Source organism: Bubalus kerabau, chromosome 8 (genome assembly GCF_029407905.1).
Source record: "Bubalus kerabau isolate K-KA32 ecotype Philippines breed swamp buffalo chromosome 8, PCC_UOA_SB_1v2, whole genome shotgun sequence".
Taxonomy (NCBI): Eukaryota; Metazoa; Chordata; class Mammalia; order Artiodactyla; family Bovidae; genus Bubalus; species Bubalus kerabau.
Window position 1 is genome coordinate 117,129,637 of NC_073631.1, and position 16,507 is coordinate 117,146,143.

At 64.3% G+C, this 16,507-nt stretch overlaps 1 protein-coding gene across 2 annotated transcripts in view; it reads left to right on the forward strand.

Moving 5' to 3' along the window:
* The window catches only part of AGAP3 (ArfGAP with GTPase domain, ankyrin repeat and PH domain 3), a 56,720-nt gene extending 40,384 nt beyond the window's left edge, over positions 1 to 16,336 (forward strand). The window contains exons 10-18 of one of the 2 annotated variants that reach the window (XM_055591280.1): positions 1,156 to 1,260; positions 7,437 to 7,605; positions 10,727 to 10,846; positions 12,219 to 12,356; positions 14,026 to 14,180; positions 14,269 to 14,359; positions 14,455 to 14,677; positions 15,335 to 15,590; positions 15,710 to 16,336. In XM_055591280.1, the coding sequence (XP_055447255.1) occupies positions 1,156 to 1,260; positions 7,437 to 7,605; positions 10,727 to 10,846; positions 12,219 to 12,356; positions 14,026 to 14,180; positions 14,269 to 14,359; positions 14,455 to 14,677; positions 15,335 to 15,590; positions 15,710 to 15,916 (1,464 nt within the window). In that variant the 3' untranslated portion in view covers positions 15,917 to 16,336. The remainder of the gene's footprint in view (positions 1 to 1,155; positions 1,261 to 7,436; positions 7,606 to 10,726; positions 10,847 to 12,218; positions 12,357 to 14,025; positions 14,181 to 14,268; positions 14,360 to 14,454; positions 14,678 to 15,334; positions 15,591 to 15,709) is intronic. The other variant, XM_055591281.1, reaches the window with a different exon arrangement.
* Positions 16,337 to 16,507: the final 171 nt, after the last annotated feature.

Below are 16,507 nucleotides of genomic sequence, written 5' to 3' on the forward strand. Positions count from 1 at the left end.
CCTTTGTGACCCCCTTGTGGGGCAGGGTGGGTACACTGGGGGACACTCGGAGTGCTGCCCCATCCCACCCCCAGCCGGGCCATCCCGCTGTGGGGCTCTCCCCCAGGAGTGGTGTGTAGGAATCTCTGGGGAGCACTGCCTCTTCTCAGCACCCCAGGTTTGGGGAGGGGGCCCACAGGGGCGATGCTGGTCCAGGGCAACCTGCTGCTGGGCCTGTCCGTGTCCTGTCCCGACCCCGGCTCCATCCTTGGCCGGTCCCCTGTGCTGGCCGCTGTTTCAGGAGCCAGCAGTGGGCGCAGGACCACCAGGGGTCCTCGCTAGGGGAGGACAGCAGAGACTGTCGGGGCTGTGGGCAGTCTTCCTTGGTGGGGTCCTCCAACAGCCGCAGAGTCTCTGCTGGCTTTTCCCCACCATCTGACAGCCTCAGGGTCTCTGCTGGCTTTTCCCCACTGTCTGACAGCCGCAGGGTCTCTGCTGGCTTTTCTCCACCGTCCACCAGGGGTTCTCACACTGTGCTGGGGGCGGGGGGGATGTTGATGAACAACACTCCCAAATCCCGGCCCTCGTGGGACCCTTGTCTATCCTGGGGCTCATCCAAGTGCCACACCCAGCATCCTCTCAGCTCCCATTGGAGATTTGGTTGCCGATCTGGATGGCTGGAACTCCCCACTCCCTGCTTTGGGGAGACTAGGGTATTCTGGGGACATTCAGGTGCTTGTCTGCCCTCTTCTGGGGCTACCACAGGGGTTAGGAGGCCAGGGTCCCCTGAGGTCTCTGTGTTCCACCCCACCCCTGGAGATCCTGGGAGGCCATCTAGACCCCTGCCTCCCATTGCAGATGTAGGCCCACAACCTGGGGTAGGGGGTGCCCCCGCCACGGGACAGTGGTCCACGGTAACTGGAAGGGGGGCCCTGAGTCCCGTGGATGGCGCCCCCCATGGGACAGTGGTCCACGGTAACTGGAGGGGGGGGCCCTGAGTCCCGTGGACGGGTTGGTTCGGGTGGCCCTCCCCGGTTCAGCTCCCATCCCGCACGGCGTCTCCATGCCCACACGCACAGTGACCTGGGAGGATGGGGGTGGAGGCCCACGGGGCCTGCGGGCGCTGAGACCCTCCCCACGCCTGGCTCCCATCTCTGATGCGGCCTCTGTCCCCAGGGCATTCTGCTCAAGAGGAGCGGCAAGTCCCTGAACAAGGAGTGGAAGAAGAAGTATGTGACCCTATGTGACAACGGGCTACTGACCTACCACCCCAGCCTGCACGTGAGTTGGGGGGCTCGCTGCACCTGGGGCGGGCTGGGTGTGGGGGGCCAGGCGGACGTGGAGCGGCTGCACTCCAGGGCTGGAGGGAAGTGTGCCTGAACTCAGAAAGTCCTGCCCTTGGGAAAGGGCCCTCGTTTTGGGGGCTTGAGGGCCACATGGACCCTAAAGCCCGGTGCCTGGAAGCTCTGAGTCTTGGCCGGGCCCTTTGGAGTAAACCCATCCTCCAGGCGGTTGCCCCCACGGCTGCACTGGTGTGCAAGTCAGGTTCTCCCTCCTCCACTGGAGCTGTTTTAAGAGCTGGATAGGGCCTGTTACATGGATGGGGAGGGGAAGGTGGTGTTGCCAACGTGTGCCACATGTGTGGGTGCCTCTGGGCTCCCAGGACAGTGGGGCGCAAGAGGGCAGTTAAGCCAGGGCCGCTGGGGGGAGCCTGGGGCCGGGACAGACCCCCTTGCACGAGGCGCGTGGGGGCACGGGGCCTGGGCAGAGGGGTCCGCAGGGGGTGGGGCGCGGTGACTGGGGGGGCCCCCGTGGCGGCTCCCACACCCCCCCCTCACCGCGTGGCTCCAGCGCACAGCTGCCACCGGAATCCATCTCTGTCACCACCCCACTGCGGGCCTAATGAGTTCTCCCGCGAAGCCCCTCGAGCACAGCACGTGGGCCGGCCCCACCCCGGGCCCGGAGGCTCCCGGGCCAGCCTCGGAGGGGCCCTTGCCCACCCCTGAGTCGGCACGGGGGTTGTAGGGGGCCCAGCCGAAAGGAACTGGGGTCCACGCTTTGGCCGTAGCCCAGTCCCCCTGAGGGCAGCGCCCAGGACCCCGAGGAAGCCCACAGGCCTGGGGTGGGCCCTTCCAGTCAACCTGGCCCTTCCCCTCAGCTTGGGGCCCTCTCACTCCACAGGTGGGAGCTGGTGCTTGGATACCGGCTTGGGGGGCTGGTTAGATGAGGGGCCTCGGCCTGGCGACCTCGGGGGCTTCCACACAGAGGCTCCTGGGCACCATCCTTGCCCCTACTCTAGCCTTCTCTTCCCCAAGTCCTGCCGAGTCCATGTGTCCTGCTGAGTCCAAAGGTGGCAAGGCTCCCCACAGAGCCCTGATGAGGGGCGTGGTGTCCTAGGAAGCAGGGACGCCCCCCTCCCCACATCCCCACCCCCCGACCAGGAAGAGGACCGCAGTGTCCCCAGGGAGAGGGGCTGGGCCTCCTGGGCCCAGCGCCCACAGCTCCTGCCCCGGCGCTTCCCAGCTGCGGGGCCGGGAGCCCGTCTGTGGCCTCATTCCCCACCCGTGAGACCCGCCTGCCTTCTCCTCTCTGCTGCGTCCTCACTGCCCCCGGCCTCCTGCTGCCCTGGCTGGGCACTCATGCCCCTTGGGAGGCCCCGTGCCCCGGAAGGAGGAGGCTGGGAGGGGGGGTGTCTGGGGACAGGGAGGACAGGGCCTGGTGCAGAGGGGAAGGGAGAGACCCTGTGGGGTGGCTATTTTCACGCGCAACTTCCCTGGTGGCTCAGCTGGTAAAGAACCCGCCTGCAGGGCGGGAGACCCCGGTTCAGTTCCTGGGTTGGGATGATCCCCTGGAGAAGGGATAGGCTACCCACTCCAGCATTGTCGAGCTTCCCTTGTGGCTCAGCTGGTAAAGAATCCGCCTGCAATGTAGGAGACCTGGGTTCGATCCCTGGGTTGGGAAGATCCCCTGGAGAAGGGAAAGGCTATCCATTCCAGTATTCTGGTCTGGAGAACTCCAAGGACTGTATAGTCCAGGGGGTCGCAAAGGGTCAGACACAATTGAGCGACTTTCACTTCACTAACAACCCAGAGAGCGGAGGCTCGGTGGGCTTTGTCGACTCCTCGGTCACCCAGCCGGTGGCTCACCAGTGAGCTGGCCCCCCGAGACTTGGACTGTAGGAATCACCCAGAGTTGCCTGCACAATCCAGGAGCGCCTCCCCTCCAGGCTGCCTGAGGATCCCTGGAGAGGTACCATCAGGGCAAGTGAGGCCAGCTGGGTGGCTGCCATGCCTGGGAACCATGTGTGGTCAGTGTGCCGGGCTGGGGTGTGGTGACGCTGGCTCCAGGCTGTCCCTGCTTGGGAGGTGAATCTAAGAGGCCGCCGGCTCCGCGGGTGTGGTGGAGAGGCTGAGCGCGTGGCCTCCCCGTCAGTCAGCCCTTTAGTCGCTGCACCCTGCTTCTGGGCTCCGAGTGCACATCCTTCCCCAACCCATGCCGGATGCCCTAGGCACCTGGCCCTCCGTGCAGATGGCAGCTTCCCTGCCCGGTCCACGCTTCTCTTCTTGTCCGGGAGACCCAAACCAGGTTCAAAACCGTGGTAACAGTGAGAGCACCAGTGAGGCCAAGCCCAGGGTCTCCGTGCATGCCCCCCGGGGTCCAAGGTCCCTCCTGACGGAGGCTGTCTCTCTTCGTCTGCTCCTCATCTCTTGGTGTCCCTCCCTGGTGGCCGCCGAGCTCCTGTTGTTGGCTTCCCTGCCTCTACCCGCCTTGGCCGTGTTTTCCAACCTGAGCAAACTTTCCAACCTGAGCAAACTTCCCAGCTGCCAGCAATGAGCAGGGACCTGCTCTCCCTGGGAGCTGTCTGCTCCCCTTGGAGGCACCCTCCTGTTAGGAAGCTGGTGGAGGAAGGCCCTCCGGGAACTCCAGAGGGCACACACTCCCCCTACCAGGAGACTCGAGAGCAGGGGTGCTGGGGACTCGCCTATCGGTCAGCAGGCCGGTCGGGCTGGTGGGACCCGAGGGGTGTGCGGAGGAAGGGCTGGTGGGCAAGTCTCGAGCCTCACGCCCGGTCCTTGCCGAGGCCCAGGAGAGCCCGCCACAGCCTCCCCCATTTTGCAGCCAGCGGAGCCATTCACACAATCACCTTCTGTTAATTCTATCTGCAACATCAATTAAATTGTTTGTAGAAACTAATTGAATGTGGCTTAATCACACATCTTAATAGCTTTCCACGCTCTGAACTCGTTGTTAATTCCAGTAATAAAACGAGATGAGAACGCTGGCTGGGTAATTAGCGAGGAGGCTGGGGAAGAAATTGCTGTTTGATGGTGGGTAATAAAGGCAGCCGTGGTGACCGCTCTCCCGAGCCGCCGTGGAGCTCCCCCGTTCTGCTGACGGAGGGAAACGCTCCCGACGACACCCTGTCCGCCGCCGCCTCTCCGGCTCACCCGTCGCAGTCTCCTCGGGGGGCCCGGAACTGGTCCCCCACCACCCCTCGAGCTGGCTGGGTGCTGGCCTGTTGGGTGGTCCATGCTGCTTTCCCCCTTCCGTTGGTGTCTGACTCTTTGGTCCTGAACGGAGTCTCTCCGAGCGGCTCTGGTTTCTTGGCCTGGGGTCAGCTTCCCCCGCCTCTACCCTGACCCGCATCCCAGCTTGGGCAGCCCAGGGCTGTCTCAGAGCCTGGAAACTTGCAGCTGCTGTGACCTCCTTGCGAACTAGAGCAGCCCGAGCCCCGCCCCCGGGACAGGGACGGCAGCTGTGTCTTCGGCCCTGCCAGCTGTTGACAGTCGTCTCGAGCTGAGATGTGACTGTGCGTGGGGACCCGGGATGGGATGCGTGCGGAGCCAATCAGAGGGCCGTGGGGGCCTGGAGTGCGGGGGCCGCCAGGATGGTGGGGTGCACCCTGGGTGCTAGGCAAGGCCAGAGGGCCAGCAGTGACTAGAATGGGGGTGGGCGGAGTTGACTGGGGAAGGGACCAGGGCACAGGGAGGGGCTCGGGCTGGGGACAGAGTCCTGGCAGTGCTCAGCAGAGCATGGGTGGGAGGTTGGGGCGGAGGGGCCCTCCTGTAGTGGAGCCTGCCCTCGTCCACATCTCAGCGATGCTGTTCTGTGCTTCTGAGACACAAACCAAGCACCCTGGTAGCAGGGTATGCCCAAGGCTAGGCACCCAGCCCCGTCCCTCACCAGAAGGCCACGGACACAGGGCAGAGCTGCAGGGCAGGGTGCTTCTCCTCTCTGGCTGGCAGGGCCCCTGTTGGCCTTCTGAAGGGCTTCCCAGGTGACTCAGCAGTAAAGTATCCATGTGCAATGCAGTGCACGCGGGTTCGATCCCTGGGTTGGGAAGATCCCCTGGAGGAGGGCATGGCAACCCACTCCAGTATTCTTACCTGGAGAATCCCATGGACAGAGGAGCCTGGTGGGCTGCAGTCCATGGGGACGCAAAAGAGCTGGACACAACTGAAGTGAGTTAGCATGCACAGGCCCGGCCAGGCTTCTGGGAGTCGGCCTGCATGCTGGCATCAGGGTGCCCCGTCCTCCCCGTGGTCCTCCCGCTGGCCCCAGTGATTCCTTCAGGGAACTCCAGCCTTCCGGGGGCAGGAGTAGGGCTGATGCTGGGCTCTCTGCTCCCTCGATCTCACTCCTTTTCTTCTTTGGAGAAGCCCGCGTTCTCTTGGCTCCTTGGCGCCAGGTGACCCCTTTCTCCTCAAGGTCATCTCGGTCGTTCACAGGGTGAGGGTTGGCCCTGAGCCCCTGGTCAGCCCGCCCTGGCCAGCACTCCCCGTCGGCTCTTTTAAGCAGAGGACATCATCCCTTTTCCCTGAAGCTGCAAGATGGCAAGGCAGGAGAATGCCTGGGAACAGGAAGTGGTGTCCCGGTGGGTGGGGTGAGAGGGCTGGGACCTGGAGGCTGAGCCCAGTGCTCAGGGAAGTGCCCTGGATGCAAAATGTCCCAGAGGCACTCCCGACTACGGAGGAGAGGAGCCTGTCCGAGTTCAGCCGGTGAAATTCCCTCCAGAGTTAAGCTGGTGCCGCTGGCCCGGCTTCTGCCCCCTGAGGAAGGACCGCCCAGGAACTCGCCAGGGCCATGGGCGAGGGATTAGCACCCAAGATCAGAGCAGTAGGGAGACCGGGCTGGGCTGGGCAAGGTTTTAAGCAGAGGGAGGGCAGAGGGAAGCCAGAGGGAGGGCAGGGCTCCACTCTGCATCCCCCATCCTACCTCCCACCCTGCCAGGTGCCACCCCCCGCCCAGGGCGAGGTGAAGACAGCAGGCATGATGGGGTCAGCACCCAGCCGCTCCCGCTCTTGGGGTCCCTACCCGCCTCGTCCATGTCCAGCCCTCCAGGTGCTGACATGAAGGCAGGGCTGGTTCCGCTCCGGGGCTAAAGAGGAGGTTCCTTGGGGACCTGAATAGGCTGGGCTTGAGTCTGGCCCTGTCACCTGCTGATTGTGACCTTGGGCAGGTCATCCATTGTAAGAATAACCTGTTTTTCCATCTGTAAAGCGGGCACAGTAACACCGTCCTCCTGGGTTGTCGGGACACTCACGTGAGGCAGTGCGTGAAATAGAAGCATAATGTCAGCAGTCGCGCGGGGGACCCCAGCGCGTGGCTGGGCAGCTGACGTGTGACATTAGCGTTGGTTACTGTTCCTGCCGCTGGGATGTCCACTGGTATCTGGAACCTTGCTCTTGGCTCACTGTTCCTCAGGACGGTAGAAAGAATAGAAGGCTTCCCTTTAACTATTCGACAAATGTTTATCATTAGGCACCAGGGCTTCCCTGGTGGCTCAGACAGTAAAGAATCCACCTGCAATGCAGGAGACCTGAGTTTGATCCCTGGGTTGGGAAGATCCCCTGGAGAAGGGAATGGCCACCCACTCCAGTATTCTTGCCTGGAGAATCCCATCGACAGAGGAGCCTGGCGGGGAACAGCCCACGGGGTCGTAAAGAGTCCGACAGGACTGAGCAGCTTATACACATTCTAAGGACTGGGCGCTGCTCTAGGCTGTAAAAGTTCCCGAGGCCCCAAGTGGTGGTGGGAGCATCTGCAAATAGGGCTGGGGTCCTTGGTGACCAGCCACCCATGGCCCGGGGCAGCCCCAACATCCACGTCCCCAGGGGCCTGTCGGTCCCTCTCCTCGGCCATCCGGCCTCTCTCCGAGTCCCATCTCTGGTCAATACTTGGCCTCCTTTGCGTTGCCTCCCGAGCCGTCTTCTGTAAAGGAGCCCGGGCGTCACTCCTGGCCCCAGGCCCTCTGTGGCCCCTGCCCTGCTCCTGGTGGAGCCCCCAGAGCCACACGCGGGCAGACCTGGAGAGGGGGTGCTGGGGGGTGCTCCACAAACGTGGGCAGTGCGGGGAGAGACCCGGGAGTCGGGAGGGTTGGGATGGGGTTTGCTGCAGAAGAGTGACCTGTACTAACAAGTCTCCCCCCCAACCCCGTCTTGTCCACGTGGCCCCAGGACTACATGCAGAACATCCACGGCAAGGAGATCGACCTGCTGCGGACCACCGTCAAGGTACCCGGGAAGCGCCTGCCGCGAGCCACGCCGGCCACAGCCCCTGGCACCAGCCCCCGGGCCAACGGGCTGGCCTTGGAGCGGAGTAGCACACAGCTGGGCGGGGGCACAGGTGAGAGGCTGCTGAGGTGGGGGCGTGGGGCGCACTGTGACGGGAGGGGGCCTGGGAAGGTAGGTGTCAGGGGTCTGTGCCCAGCCTGGATCCTCAGGGCTCCGGGCAGGCTCGCACCAAGTGTCAGGCTTCAGGATCAGCCCCACTAACTCGTTGGCCAAAATGCGGTCCTCGTGGGGTCAGTAGGGGAGGTGGCCAGCAGACAGCCCGGTGGATCAAAGCAGGGACGGGTAGCCTCATGCCAACAGGTGGCGTCAGTGTCTGGAGCGGGGTAGGCGATGGGAGCACAGGAACCAGGGCCACAGCTCAGCCACGCTTGCCAAGCGAGCTGCCTGGGGCGAACCTGGTAACCGTCCTCAGTTCTGCAGTGCGAGGTGGGGTCTTTGTTCAGAAGCGTGGACACCGCCTCGTCCAGCAGTCAAGAGAGAAAGATGGTGCTTGTTTGAGGCAAGGGTCCCCACCCTGCTAGGGTGCCGCCCTGTCCGAAGGCGCTGAGGGGTCAGGGGCGCCGGCACCGCTGATCGAGGGGTGCCGGGTGTGCTAGCCCTGACGTCGAGATCGTGTTCCCATGTTACGGATGGAAAAACAAAGATTAAGAGCGATTAAGTAACTTGTCTGTAAAATCCCCCAGAGGGGCTTCCTTGGAGGCTCAGTGGTAAAGAGCCTGCCTGCAACGCAGGAGACGCAGGTTCAGTCCGCGGGTCGGGAAGATCGCCTGGAGAAGGAAATGGCCACCCACTCCAGTATTCTTGCTTGGAAAATCCCATGGACAGAGGAGCCTGGTGGGCTGCCATCCATGAGGGTCGCAAAGAGTCAGACACGACTTAGTGACTGAGCAGGCAGCAGTATTCTTACCTGGAGAATCCCATGGGCAGAGGCGACTGGTGGCCTACAATTCATGGGGTCGCAAAGAGTCAGACACGACTCAGCAACTGAGCACCCAAAATCCCACTGAAGTGGTAGAGGGGGGTTTGAACCTATGCGCCTGACTGGGGCAGCTCTGTGCTTGCGCTCAGCCTCCCCGAGCTCAGAACGAGGCCCTTGAAATAGGCAGAGAGTGCGCTAGTGGACGGGTGAAGAGAGGGACGCTAAGGACAGGAAAACAGGAAAGATGGGTAGGGTGCTCAGAGCTGCCGGCGGGGGTGTGCTTGGGGGCAAGGGGGCGGGTTCGCTGGCCCGGGGACAGCAAGGGCAGCCCAGGGTGGGGCCGGCCTAGGGCTTCTCAGGTGGCACCAGAGGGCAGAGGACACGGAAGTGGATGGAAGGGGAGCCCTGCTTGCAGGCAGGCAGCAGGGGGGCCGGGCCGCTGGCTGCTTCCTTGGAGCAGGGACACCCGGGACCCTGTGTCCTGCCACGTCCCCCGAAGGCCCCCACCTGGGGAGCAGAAGTGGTGCGTGCAGCAGGGGTGCGGCCCACTCCCCCATGTACCCGGCTGCGCCCACCGACGGCTCCCCAGTGTCCCTGGAACACGTGGCCGGGCCACCCCCCGGGGCCACGTCCCCCCGGCCCCGCGTCCCCCCGGCCCCGCGTCCCCCCGGCGCACCGCCAGCGACCTCGCACACACTCACAACACGTCTCCGCTCACCGGGCGATGTTAACATCTCATTATCTTTGTTACTGTAATTACATTATCCGCTGCTTTATGCAGAATTATCCTCTGAGGACTAATTGATGGCTCCATGTTTAATTCATTAATCATTAGCATCAAATTCGACAATTACAGTGCACACCGATTGTGGGATTGCAGGCGTAATGAGGGGAGAATTAACAAAGAAAAGGGAAGGCGCCCGCCCTCCCTCGGGGTTTGGGGTTGGGGGGCTTTGGGGGAGGAGGTTTGGGCCTTGTGGTGTCTTTGGGTGGGGTTGGGGTGGGGGGGAGTGAGACCTGGAACCTCAGGGGAGATGTGAGGGGGTGGTGGGAAGTCGGCCCTGAGGCTGCTGCTCCCCTGGAAGGTTTCCTGACCAGGCTTGGGGGAGCGGGGGAGAGGCCACCCCAAGAAAGGCTGAGTTGGCAGGGACCTGTTAGGTGGAGCAGGAGGGGGCAGGATTCCGGAGAGCGGGGCCTCAGCGTGTGGCTGCAAGGGGCTGGCCCGCACGGGTGTTAATCAGCACTTGCTGTGTGTCTGCTCCTGCCGTGGGTGTCAGGAAACAGAACTCACCCCACCCTGCAGCGTCCTGCGGGCCCCAGAGCATCGGTGTGTCACGGCCAGCCTGTTCCTTTCCCTTCTAGGCGCTTCCACTCGGGGCTGCCTGGCTTCTTGCAGACACTTGCCCCTTGTGCTCTTGGGGCTGGTCGGGGGGCCCCCTCCGTCAGGCTCATTCAACCCCAGGGGTCTCTGCCCATCACGAGCACCCAGCACCCAGCCACTCCCCCCATCCTGCTGTCTGTGCAGACCCCTGGGCATGGCCGCTGGTCCTTAGACCTGCCTGCCGGCTGTGGCCTCCTGGCCTCAGGCCCTGCGGGATCTCAGGTCAGTGGCCTGAGGCGAGAGGTCTGCAATCACCTCCCGGGGCTGTCCATGGTGACTGATGAGCCAGGGAGGGCCCTGCCACCGCCCCGGCACTCCTGGATGGAGCTGCCGCCCCATTCCCCTGGCTCCGCCGTCCTTCCCCCCTATGGGAAACGAAAGATTAATTTTCTGCAGCCCAACAGGATAATTACTAATACTAATTAGACATAATTACTTGAATTTGATACACTTATTTCTCGTCAGAATGGCAGCAGAGCTGAGGCACAGCCCACGGCGTGTGTGGCCTGGAGTGTGGACTTCAGGGCCTGACCAGGAGGGTCGGCTCGGGCTGTGACGGGGAGTCAGCCCCACTGTCCCCCCCACAACTTCTGGCTCTGCTCACAGGGTGGGGTGGAGTGGGGGAACATGACGTATGCAGGGAGCAAGGTGAGCATGAGGTCTCAGGCTGGCCTGAGCCCCCCACCCTGGTTCTCTGGCAAGCCTGGCACAGTACTCGGTGAACCCAGGAACGCCTCGTTTTTTTGCCAGTGTCCCGCAGGCATTTCTCAAGCTCTGTCCCTGGGTAGCTGTGCTTTCAGGACGGCCTGTGGGCCACCCTTCTCCCGGGGCCCCTCCCCGTCTGACCCTTCCCCCCCCCCCCCCCGCCCCCAGGTACCCCCCACCCGGCCAGCAGCCCAGCCTGGGCCGGTCCGCGCCCCGAGGGGCTGCACCAGCGCGCCTGCTCTGTGTCCAGCGCCGACCCGTGGACTGAGGCCGCTGCCCTGCCCCCAGGTACGCAGGACCCGGTGAGGCCAGGAGGGAAGCGGGCTTCCACCCCCACTGCCCCAGAACAGCCCTCCAGGGCTCAGCGGAGGTGGGGGGTCAAGTGTGCCTGGGAAACAGGGAGTTGGCGCGGCCACACCCGGGGCCCTCACCAGTGGCCGGTGCTGGAGACCCTCCCTGCCTCTGCAGCCCCCCTACCCACCCTCTGCTGGCCCCAGGCAGCGCTGGTGGCGCTGGCATCGCCATCAGCCCCCCGTGCAGCCAGCTCATCAGCCTCGCTGCGGGGGGACGGGGAGGGAAGCCGGGGTTGAGGGGGTGGGTGCTGGGGGCTTTGAAGGCAGGAAGGGGGCCCTGCAGACGAGATCAGGGAGTGGTCCAGACAGAGTTTCTCCCCACACTGCCCCTGCCATAGGCCGAGGCCCATCCTGGACTTCCCAGGTGGTCGGGAACCTCCCTTCCCACATCCCTCACTCTCTTTACCGGGGATCGCTGTCTGGACCTTGCTCACAGGGCTCTTCCCCTTACCTCTCCCCTGCCTCTTCAGCTGGCACCTCACTCTCACCTACGTCCTGACCCTCAGCCCTGATCCGTCAGTCAGTGCAGCTCAGCGAGGGTGTAGACGGGAGGAGACCCCCCACCCCACCCCGGGGCTGGTGCACCTGCTGCCCCCCTGTCCCCCGCTCCAGGCAGCGGAGCATCAGCTCCTCCCAGAGACGCTTCGCAGGTCCCCACTAAGCCCCCCGCCCCAGCTCGGACAGTGGGAGGGGCTGGCCGCCCACAGCCTGGGGTCTGCCCCCACATCCCACGCCCAGCCCAGGCCAGCCCAGGGATGGGGGTGGAGGCCTGGCCAGGGCAGGTCACCGTCCGGGGCGTGCGGCCTCCGTGGGCCGCTCTGTTGAGTCTGGAAGGAGGCAGGCAGGCAGGGAGGGAGGGCACTGCGCGTCTGCCTCTAATGAAGTTTGACATTTAGTGGTGAGCGCCGGGCGGGGTGCAGGAGACGGGAGCTTGATTAGCGCGCTCTAATTGACAGTAATTAGGCAGCTCCCTGATTGTCTCTAATTCTGCTATTAATTGTGAGGAGCTGGGAGTGTGATTGAGGATAAATTTGGTGCGGAGCTGCTGGGGTTTCAGCTCCCCGTGAGCAAGTTCCCGGCCGCCTTCCGCCCCTCTGGGCTGCAGAGGCTGGCTTCCCCTGCCTTCCCCCTGCTCTGCCTGAGTTTCCCACTCTCTCCTCCTCCAGGCCTGGGGCTCCAGGGTGAGGTGGGATGGGGTTGGGGGGAGAGGGCGGGAGGGGCTGCTCCCCCCAGGTGGGTGCTCCAGCTGCAGGTCAGGGTGCTGCCCCCTCCCCGCTTCCCACACGTCTCCCCCTCTCCCTCACCAGCCAGTGGCCCCGCTGAGGTGCTCAGCTCCAGCCCCAAGCTGGAGCCCCCCCCATCTCCCCACTCCAACCGGAAGAAGCACCGGAGGAAAAAGAGCACCGGGACCCCCCGACCAGACGGCCCCAGCGGTGCTGCTGAAGGTTAGGGGGAACCCCCAAGGGAAACCGGGGCACAGGAGGTGGGCAGGGGGACTTGGGATTGTCCTCCTTGAAACATCATGCCCTCATACCCTCTTGTCTGTATTCGGTTAAGCATTTTCTGATAATAATTTCCCATAAGAGCAGCTCCATAACTTCTGGTCATTTAGACCTGGTGTCTTAGGAAAAAAAGCTCCTTTTTTGGCCTAACTTAACCCCTTTCCTTGTGAAAACGTGGGCTTCCTTCGTTTACTCTCTTAGAAAGTAAAAGACGGCAGGCTGCCAGTCCCATACTTCTTCCTGGGTAATGTGGGCAGGACCTGTGTTCCCTGCGTCTCGTAGCGCCCATCGAGTTTTTAAGCATCTGCGTGTCGGGCTGAGTCTCTCCTTAGTTGTCTCTGGGCAGAGAAACCCCTGCTCCTTAGATATTTTCCATAGGTTCTTCCTCCTAACTCCTTATTCATCACAGTGCTGCTTGTCTAGTTTTCCTCATGTCCTCTTCGAACTGTGTCTCTTCTCAATGGCTGGAGTCCCTTTGGAAGTTAACTTAGGTGGATGCACAGTTGCTGGGCTCTGCTCCCATGGGCAGGGGCAGGGCTGTGGGGAGACCATCACTAAGGGAAACAGTGGCTTCTGCAGAGCCAGCCTGTGATACAGGGGTGCTTGGTGCTCATGGCCCGGGGGCCCATCTGGACACAGGGAACTGTGTCCCCACGGATGATCAGGGCTGTGGGGTTCAGATACGGTGGGGAGCGAGGTGAGGTGGAATGGTGGAGCCTGGGGAAGGAGAGGTTCCAGCTTCTGCCATGAAGATGGTTCTGTTTGGGGCTTCCCGAAGCGGGAACCTGGCCCCGAGGACTTCCTGGGTGGAGGGGGGTCAGTGTCACAGGATCCACGAGAGGCTGCCCCGCAGAGCCTGTGGCCTCGTCTCTGCAGCCGCCACAACACACATCTGCTGGTCGGGAGCTGTGTGCCCCCTGGGGAGGGGTGGCGAGTGGGGGTGAGCATCAGGAGTGAGGCTCATGGGGATGGTCTGCTGGGGGCGCAGAGCCTGAAGCAGCGCCTGCCCCCACACTGCTGGGGGGTCACAGTTCAGCCCCCAGGGCTTGTGACCCCACACGTCTGCGGGTCCCTGTCTGCTCACACATCCCAGGTGGTCTGTGGAGGAAACGGAGGCTGCTCCCCACCCCTGCCCTCCCTGCCTGCCTGTGCCAGGGGAGGGGGGAGGGGCCCGGCTCCCAGGAGCCCCACGCTGACGCCGTCAGGAATATTGGGTTTAATGAGCTGCAAAATGAGGCGGCTGCAGCTGACATGTACGGATGGTGCCCACACCCGCCTCCAACACCCCCACACACACACCCCCATCCCCCGGCATTGCTTCCCAGCACCCCGGCGCATCTTCTCCAGACACTGGGCTCTGCTTTCTCTGGAAAGCACCCCTCTGACTTCCAGACCCGTTCCTGGCCGCACCGAGGCTGCCAACGAACCTTGCGTCCCCACCTTTTCCACCCAGGCTCCACAGGTGGCCAGGTTGGCGGGCTGCTCTCCGCGCCACCTCTACCACCCCCCCACCCCACCCCCACCGGCGGGGAGCCCCAAGAGCACAGTCTTCCAGGCTGGGGCCCCAGGGGGGCTGCCCTGACAGGTGTGCGTGCCCTGTATGTGCCCACAGAGGCCGAGGAGTCGTTCGAGTTCGTGGTGGTGTCCCTCACCGGGCAGACGTGGCACTTCGAGGCCTCGACGGCAGAGGAGCGGGAGCTGTGGGTGCAGAGTGTGCAGGCCCAGATCCTCGCCAGCCTGCAGGGCTGCCGCAGCGCCAAGGACAAGGTGGGCGCCGGGCGGAGGGGCTGGGGGGGAGTGCCCTACGCTGGCCTCCTTACTCACCAGCCACCCGCCCCCCATCCCATCCCTTCAGACTCGACTGGGGAACCAGAACGCAGCTCTGGCCGTGCAGGCCGTGCGCACCGTCCGGGGCAACAGCTTCTGTATTGACTGCGATGCCCCCAGTGAGTGCTGTGGGGGTGGGACCAGGCTGGGCGCTCCGGGTTGGGGGAGCTCGAGGGTGGAGGGGGCGGCTCCATCACGTCCTCTCCTTGCCTAGATCCAGACTGGGCCAGCCTGAACCTGGGCGCGCTCATGTGCATCGAGTGCTCCGGGACGCACAGGCATCTGGGAGCTCACCTTTCCCGGGTCCGCTCCCTCGACCTAGACGACTGGCCACCCGAGCTGCTGGCCGTCATGACCGCCATGGGCAACGCCCTGGCCAACAGCGTCTGGGAGGGGGCCCTGGACGGCTATGCTAAACCGGGGCCCGACGCCTGCAGGTGAGGGCATGAGGCTCCGGGTGCCCCTGCCGGGTGGGGAGATGGGAGGGGCGGTGCGGCTGTGACAGGGCTGCGGGCTGGAAGGGTTAAACCCGGCCGTTGCTCTGCTCGCCGTGGGCCCCGGGGGTGCCCTCCGCCTGTCACTCAGAGCCCCACAACAGCCGGCCCTTTCTCCGCAGTTATCAGCACGTCGAGGGGCAGGGGGCGCATGCGCAGGGCCCTATCGCGCGGTGGCGCAAAGGCTACAGCCGGAGTGCCGAGATGCAGAGAATAGGTGGTAGATAGATAGGGTCGTGCGTGGGCCCCAAGGGCAGGCCCCCGCCTCCTTTGTTCCTGCAGGGCCAGATAAGCTGCCCACTCCCAGCCCCCAACCCTGCCTGGAATCCGCCCGCCCTCGCGGCCCCCTGAGTCCCCGCCACCACCCCCAACCCCGCCCCGCGCATCCCCGTCGACCCCAGGGGGTCTCCCCCCAAAAGTTCCATCCAGTATCTCCCACACCCTCTGCGCCACCCGCTGCCCCCAACCGTCCTGGGTCCCTCGGGCTGGTCTTTGCTCTGATCCTGCCCCCCTCCTGGCCCCCTACCCACTGCCTCACTCGCTCGGTCCCCTGACCGCCCCCCCCCCCCCCCCCCCGCCTGCCCCTGCCTGTGCCCGCAGAGAGGAGAAGGAGCGCTGGATCCGGGCCAAGTACGAGCAGAAGCTCTTCCTGGCCCCGCTGCCCAGCTCGGACGTGCCTCTGGGCCAGCAGCTGCTCCGGGCGGTGGTGGAGGACGACCTGCGGCTGCTGGTGACGCTCCTGGCGCACGGGTCCAAAGAGGAGGTGAACGAGACCTACGGCGACGGGGACGGGCGGACGGCCCTGCACCTGTCCAGCGCCATGGCCAACGTGGTCTTCACGCAGCTGCTTATCTGGGTGAGTTGGTGCGGGGGCGGCGGGAGGGGAGGGGGGGCTTCCTGACATCCGTCCTCCCCACCCGGGTGGGGGAACCCACACCTTTCCTGCCAACCGTGAGAACGTGCTTCCTTCTGCAGTACGGGGTGGACGTGCGGAGCCGGGACGCCCGCGGCCTGACCCCGCTGGCCTACGCTCGCCGCGCCGGCAGCCAGGAGTGTGCCGACATCCTCATCCAGCACGGCTGCCCCGGGGAGGGCTGTGGCGTGGCCGCCGCCCCGGGCAGAGAGCCGGCCAATGGCACCAGCGCCTCCGCCGAGCTGCACCGCAGCCCCAGCCTCCTGTGAGCCCCGGGAAGAAGCCGGAGGGGCCAGGACTGACGCCAGGGCGCAGGCACCCACCTCCCTCCAGGCCCTGGGGGAGACGAGAGACACAGAGGCTGAGACCAGGAAGAGTCTGGGAGGAGAGCCAGACTGGAGGGTCAGTGGAGACACCCGGGACTCCAGCCGCTGCAGGTGTTTGCCCGGCCGGCGCTGCTGCGAAGGGACAGGATGCTTTGGGGGTGCTGTGAGAGGAGGGGAGCAGGACCTCGCCCTCCTCCAGGTTCCTGCCTTCTCGTGCCAGCCCCCTGTAGGCCCCCCGACCCGGAGACGGGAGCCTGGGCGGGCCAGAGGTCCCATGTAAATGTGTACATTGCAATATTTATGTTTGTGTACATACTTGGTGTGTGTGTGTGATGAGCCAATAAACCAGACCGTGTGTGTGGGGGGGCCTGGCTCTTGCCTTTCATCTCCCCACCTTCTGAGAAAACACCCCTTGGGGCTCTGCTTCTGCGTCCCTGTCCTCTCCTCTCTGTTGTACTTTGGGGTGCCCCTCCCCCCCGCCCAGCCTCCTCCATGGGCTTCTCTCAGCCCTTCTTTCTCCAGGGGTGGCGTTGA